This window comes from Bidens hawaiensis, unplaced genomic scaffold (genome assembly GCF_021521415.1).
Source record: "Bidens hawaiensis isolate Kalapana, Puna unplaced genomic scaffold, B.hawaiensis_p1.1 tig00073319_1, whole genome shotgun sequence".
In the NCBI taxonomy this organism is placed as follows: Eukaryota; Viridiplantae; Streptophyta; class Magnoliopsida; order Asterales; family Asteraceae; genus Bidens; species Bidens hawaiensis.
In genome coordinates this window covers 20,486-27,756 of record NW_027502763.1, presented here as the reverse complement: position 1 = coordinate 27,756, position 7,271 = coordinate 20,486, and the positions used below count along the sequence as shown (strand labels likewise).

Below are 7,271 nucleotides of genomic sequence, written 5' to 3'. Positions count from 1 at the left end.
ATCAAAATATTGCGGACCCACTCACGAAGCTCCTCGATAGGCCAAAGCATGAGGGTCATGTTTGTGCATTAGGACTTCGGTATTCTAGTGAGTGGATTTAATCTGTGTTTAGTGTTTGTATAAGAACGAATGTAATGGGTATCTCATGAAAATTAATTATGTTTTAATTATTCAATGAGTTATGTTCTATATTTGCATGTTTAATCCATGAATGACTTATGTTGTTCTAAACGTCCGTAGTCGATCATACTTGTGGGAACAAGTATGAAGGTAAGACTATTATGAACCCGGATTGGTTGATATTCATGTGATGAATATAGGGCATAGGTTTGCCACCAAAGTTCATAGATATTTGTGGGATACAAATATTGGACTGACCCGCTCTCAAGGATCACTGCATGGAGTTAGTGTAACTGATCATAAGTAATCCTTGAGTAAAGGCGAGTATCATTGTGTCCTTTGACCTGAGATGCATATTGGATCTGGTTTTTCATCAAGTCTGATAACTTGACTCTCTTCTTTGTTATTTCGGTAACACGATAACGTGTAAGAAAGAGCTCAGATATCATACGAGATGTCAACAAGGGTGTATGCAGTCAAGATGGGATTTGTTCCTCTTATGTGTTGAGAGTTTAGATGTCTAAGGCCTGTTAAGTTAAATCATTGAGAGAATGATCACACTGTGTCTCTTCGATTTGACAAGACATCTAGTAACAAAGGGATGTAATGATAAGACTTACATATATCATATCAAGTATGGACTTGAAGGGGATGATGTTATTGAATGGCACTTAGTCAAACACACTAGGGATGGTGACCTGTTGTTAGGCGGTATTCACCATTAGCATTAACTTCCCATGAGTCTCGTGCAAGTGGGAGATTGTTGGAATACCGTATGCCCGAGACACATAATTAGGTTAATGTGGCTAGCCGTGTTTGATCCAAGTCGGGTCATACCCAATAACGAGTTAGACACACACCAATTATGTATTTGTTGAGATATAATCTATAAAACAAATACAGAACACGACACATTCAGAAATCGGGTTTCTGAATAATTACTTGAAAGTGTTAAATAAATTAATTGGTTAATTTATTTATTCAAATAATTATTATTGGAATGATTATTTAGACATGTGTTCTTTTATAAAATGGTTTATAAAAGATGGGGTGTTTATATATTTTATAAAGTATAAAATATATCATTTAAACATGAGTCACACACACACTCCATACACTTGGTCAAAGTTGGTAAAGTTTTGTTGGAGATTGAGTAAAGTTTACTTGACCAAAAATGAACCTAACCATAGATTTGATTGAGATATGATCTCATATATATAAGAATGGTTCAACACACTTTCAAATATATACCACTCTCTTTCCTTCTTGTTTTTGGTTCGGCCGAAGTCAAGAAAAGAAAAGGTTCGGGTCTCGGTTTCTCGTGTTCAAGCTCCCTAACATAGCTTGGTGTGTATTGGAGGCTCGGGGTACGAACCATTTGAGGTTTTCTCCTTGAAAGCTAGCCAAGAAACATCATCATCTTCTTCAACTTCAACTACACTCTTAAAGGGTTAAGAATGTAAGTGTTTATAGCTTTGATAGTTTAGTTTTTTCCGTATTATTTGATCCTTGCCTCGGGTTTCTAATATATAGATTATTGGTAATCTTATGACATGAATAAACTAGGTTGTTCATGAACACATATCATATAAACTTGTTATATATATATATATATATATATATACATATGGATACATATGTTTAAGTTTGTGATTTTCACGCTTCCGCCTTAATTAATGACTAGTTAAATGGTTAACTAAGTTTAAAATATCCATAGAAACCCAACAACATTTACCACACTACTCTAACGCCACCGTTTAAGGTGACTCCCAAATCATGATCACATGATCATGATTCACAAAACAAATCATTCATGATTAAACTCTAATCCATAAACATCTCATCTAAAATATGTGTAAACTTTAGATTTAAACAGTACGTCTGGAATCCTTAAAAGTTATACATAATATAAAACTTAGGATAACAACTTATTCTTCTCGAATGTTCCTTAATTGAGTAAGCTGGCGAGCTTTAAGAATTCCTCGTTCCTCCATCTTCTACCCTTAGCTTCTTGAATTCCCTTGCAAGGTGCTCACCTCCTCCACAATTATGACATTTGTGGTAGTCTTTGCATTCCCAAAAGATATGTTCTACCTTCCCACATTTGTAGCATGCATTTGTTCCTATAATGCACTTTCCCGAGTGCCTCTTTTAATACTTGTTACACATAACAACATCATCTTTCTTTAACTTTTTCTTGAGTGGTTCATCTTCATCAGCATCACTACTCTTATTCGCTAGAAACTTACCTTTCTTCTTAACAACCTCAATCTCCTTAACTTCCATGTCTTCATAAATAATTTCAGCAAGGTCCACTATTGAGTCAAACATTTCCGGTTGATTAGCTCTGACATGCGTTCTCAGTTTCTATAGCAGTCCTCTCATGTAAACACTTGATCCTCTTTGCTTTAGTATCAACCATCTGTGGCACCAATCTTTCCATACAGTTGAACTCAGTGGTATACTCACGATGAGTCCTACTATGTGCTTCAAAATTCAAACGCTTCATCAGCATCTCTTTCAAGTCTTTCCATTTCATTCCTTATATTTCTTTTTTAGTCTTTCTCTACTTGATAGTTTCCCATCAGAAAAGGACCTCATCGTCAAAGGATTGAGTGGCAGATCCTACTACTTGATTGGACGACATTCATATCCATAGCGGTTATCCACGATATAGTGGCTACAACATCGCATGTACCAGTCAACTTGGCTGGATCATAGCCCTTAAAGGACTTGTAGTTGCATCCACACTTGTTTTTCTTCACATACTTGATCTTTGTAGAGTTAACCTCACTTGTTTTAGTTCTCTGAGTCAATTCATTCTCATTGGCTTCTCAATCACCTAAGTTGTCTTGGCATTACTTCCATTAGTCCTTTTAACAATATTAGTGTTTCTCATTAGGCTTATTAGCATGGATGTTATTCAGAGCATTAGCAAGCATTTCTAGCATGGAAGTGTTAAACAACTAAGCCATTTTGTCACACCTCAACCTACGGCGGAATGCCGGGGCGCGAACTGTTTGTTCACAGCTAACAAGACACTATTATGCAAAAGTTATATGACAATATCTAATTTATTTATTTAACTTCAACCAAGTACACACGCCTCAATCAATTATAAATAAAACCAAAACAATTAAAATAATAATATCTTGTCTTTTTATTAATAACCTAAAGTCTTTTCTAAATGATCTTCAAGCACTTCAAACATCCAAAGAAATAACCTGCAATATGCGTACAAAATATATACATCTGTCAATAACACATGTTGAGTAAGTAATCACCAGATTTTTTGTCACACCCCAACCTAAGACGGAAATGCCGGGGTGCGAACTGATTGCTCACAGCTCAAAGGTACTATCATAAATAAAAATATGACAATATCTGTTAAATTAATTATTTCAAATTTCAAGTAAGATGCACAAGTTCTAAATATAACAATAATAATCCCAAACTAAACAATAGAGCAAACATTCTTTATTATATTTCCTAAGGTCTTTCTATGCGTTCTTCACCTTAGCTTCGAATCAACTATTAACCTGCATATGCGTAGAAAATAAAGAGATTTGTCAACAACATATGTTGAGTAAGATGATCACCAATTTTCATGTACAATAATATACATATATATATAATAAATGCGCAAACAAAATAATGTGAGTAATAATCAATCAAACCATAAACAAATAATGTGTCAATTGGCCGTTGCCTAGCGAATCGGGCATTGGCTACTAAGACAGCGTATGATCATAGTGACATGCTAGACTTCTGATGGATCTTTTCGAATATGATAGAATATAAACACTTAAACAAATAGCGTCCAATTAGCATTTAATTGAAATACACACAATAATTATGTTTACGAGTTTGTGTATATATATGATATAAAATATAAATAGATACGCATATGTCCCCAAAACGTTTTAAAAACAGTTAATTGTTAAAATTTAGAGTAAATGAACCGAAAGTTCGCCAATTGTTTCGTGAAAAGTTTTTTTTATTTTTCGTTGGACAAACATGAAAAAGGAATTTCGTTTGATTAACTAAATGAATGAACATGAACAAAGACTATGTTCATTGTGGTTCATGAATGTTTAAGAAGGTGTTCCTTAACGTCCGTTTATATTTGCTAAAGCTTGTTCATTTATATGTGTTCACTAAAGGATTTTTCATATATTTACTATCGACTTTTAACAAAAAATTATAATAGTATTATGTGATTAATTATTTAATTTGTATGTAAATTAACATAGGTCAATGAAATGTTTATAACCACCAATATTTAAGTAACTATATTTTTAATACATTTTTATATTAAAGTAGAATACAAACGGAGAACAATATGTATCACTAAACTCTTTTGTAAACTAAATTTAATAAGTTTTCTTTGTTGAATCGTTCCAACAACTATTTTTCACTATTATATTTTTTTTGTTACTCAAGGTTTATCGCTCTACCTAATTTCTTTAATGTTGAAGTGATGCAAAGGTGTGTTTTAAGGTTTTTATATATAGTATGCATGTTTTTGATTGTGATGAATGTCCAAAAAGTCCTAATAGTAAAACAGTTAAACAACCAGAAAGGAGAATTGCCGGTTGATTTTTAACATGATGAACAAGTTAATAATATTATCTATTTGTTTTATATACATATACTCTTACATTACATGTGGACCCCACAAGAAATCCATTGAATGGAAAGGTAACCAATAGCAAAACAAGATGAAGGATGGGAGTTCATAAAGTAGCCAATCAAAAAATTAAGGCCTTTTTGTGGGACCTACACGAACTACACCAGTAGATCGACCGTAGCTTCTTTATAAACCCTTTCAGTTTTCCACAGTGTTCTGTGTAAAAGTGCACACAGTGGGGTCTACCCACAACCCAAAACTATAATCCTTACACACTTTTTCTTGAAAAATATCTCAAGTTTCAAACACAAAGTTCTTATTTTTAAAATCCCTACCCGATGGTCTCATCTGACACAAAATTAGCCAACGTTGTAGGAGAAAAAACGGCGAGGGCGTGTGACCACTGTATTAGAAAGCGTGCTCGGTGGTATTGTGCTGCCGATGACGCTTTCTTATGCCAGTCGTGCAATGGTTTAGTTCATACAGCAAACCCTTTGGCTCGCCGTCATGAAAGGCTTCGTCTAAAGATAGTTTCATTGAAACTATCATCTTTAGATAAGCCTGCACCACCACCGTGGCACCAAGGGTTCATGAAGAAACCTAGGACGCCACGGGGAGGGAACCAGAAACATGGTTCCCGACAAACAACAAAATCAGATGAAAGCATTATGAGTTTCATTACTCCTCTTCACTTAGTCCCGGAGGTCGGAAGTGATGAACCGACCACCGTGTCATGTGAAGAGCAACTTCTGTATCAGGTTCCGGTCTTTGACCCCTTCTCGGCCGAGCTTTGTCTGTCTGGGAACTCGAATGAGAAGACAGCGCGTGTGAAACAACCCGAAGTGACAACTCCTTCTCCGGTGGATTCGAATCATCACAATGGGTCGAAAATGACGTTCGATTTGAATAGCTTGAATGGGTTGATACTTCCATCCGACGTGGAGTTAGCGGAGTTTGCTGCTGATGTGGAGAACTTACTAGGAAAAGGTCTTGATGATGAGTCATTTGCAATGGAGGGAATAGGGTTGGTGGATTGCAAAGAGAAAGATTCTGAAAAGAGTTTGGAGAGAGTGAAGGTTGAGGAAGATCAAATGCAGTTTGAAATAATGGAGATGATGAGAGAGCCATTTCAGTTCAGCTTTGATTATGATATACCTTTATGGGAGGAGAAAGATGAGAAGGTGGTGGTGAAAGAGAATGAAGATTTAGAAGATGATCATGTTGATATTAATATAGGAAAATATGATGGTGAAAATAAGAAGAAAACAAGAATATTAAAGCTAGATTTTGAAGGTATCATTGCTGCTTGGGATGATCAAAGATCTCCATGGACCACCGGTGACCGGCCGGGATTGAATCCAGATGATTGTTGGCCAGAATGCATGGTAGGTCAACTGTACTTACTTTCTGATATATATTATATATATGCCCTTTTTTATTAGTTTTTTTAATTGGTAGGTTATTTAAAAACAAGACCGCTACTTTTAGTTGTTTTGGGAGACTTCTTTTACTTTTAGTCGTCGGTTCCCTTATGAACGTTTCAAAAAACACCTATAAGTAGCAGTCTCGTACCTAAATAACTTAGAAAGAAACTTTTTTTTTTCCCTTCCATCAGTTTTACAAATTAAAGTGGAAATTAAATACTTGGATTCATTCAATTCCAATATGCTCCAATAACTAAATCAACATAAACGACGGTTTAACATTATGTTTTGATTTTCAGGGTGGATGTGGGATACCACATCATCATCTTCATCATCACTGTTATGGTGATATGGGAATGATGACAGGAAATCCGGCGATGTTAGACGGTGGGAGGGAGGCGAGAGTGTCAAGATATCGAGAAAAGAGACGAACAAGGTTGTTTTCGAAGAAAATAAGGTACGAGGTTCGGAAGCTGAATGCAGAGAAGAGGCCTAGAATGAAAGGAAGATTTGTGAAGAGGGCGTCATCTTCTTCAGGCTTTCCTTTGCTTAGCAAATAATTAACAGTTGACTTATGTTTCTAACACATCCATTTTAAAATTTTGTAAGGTAATTAAGCTTTGTGCTTGATTAGGTCTTGCTAATTAAGAATGTTCATACAAAATTTGAATAATAAATGGAAGCTGAGAAATCAATTTTACATGCTTTGCATTTCTTTTTAGTTTTTGATGATATGTAACTTATTGGTGAGGCTTAACTTTGACAAGGGATGTACCCGTCTGCACCACACCAGGTTAAGCGACCCCTGAGTTTAATATTTAAACTAGTAATAGTACCTCACACGTTGTTGGGACACATTTTCTACATAAAAAAGTTTGGATACAAACATAATAAGGTCGCCAATCAACATCAATTCAAACTTTATTAAGTGATCCTTAAGGCTAAAAATAGTAACTTAATTAGTCATTGTCATACTGTACACGTATGTCATCTTCCTCAACCATAATTCTTCTTGGTAGTTTCTCATTCATGTATGAGATCTTCGTTTAGTTATATCCAACACATAGTCCACCTGCCGGCCAAAACATATATAAATC

General features: G+C 35.2%; 1 protein-coding gene across 1 annotated transcript; it reads left to right on the top strand.

Moving 5' to 3' along the window:
* Positions 1-5,076: 5,076 nt before the first annotated feature.
* Positions 5,077-6,859, top strand: LOC143606165 (zinc finger protein CONSTANS-LIKE 16-like). The gene is made up of 2 exons (XM_077082024.1): positions 5,077-6,135; positions 6,474-6,859. The coding sequence occupies exons 1-2, from the start codon at positions 5,089-5,091 to the stop codon at positions 6,732-6,734; spliced, it is 1,308 nt and encodes a 435-aa protein (XP_076938139.1). The 5' UTR covers positions 5,077-5,088; the 3' UTR covers positions 6,735-6,859.
* Positions 6,860-7,271: the final 412 nt, after the last annotated feature.

Bases quoted from the DNA above. Each gene is read 5' to 3' on its own strand.
- LOC143606165 (XM_077082024.1), top strand. From the start codon at position 5,089: ATGGTCTCATCTGACACAAAATTAGCCAACGTTGTAGGAGAAAAAACG. The intron at 6,136-6,473 runs GTAGGTCAACTG...TTTGATTTTCAG, and splicing joins ATTGTTGGCCAGAATGCATG to GGTGGATGTGGGATACCACA.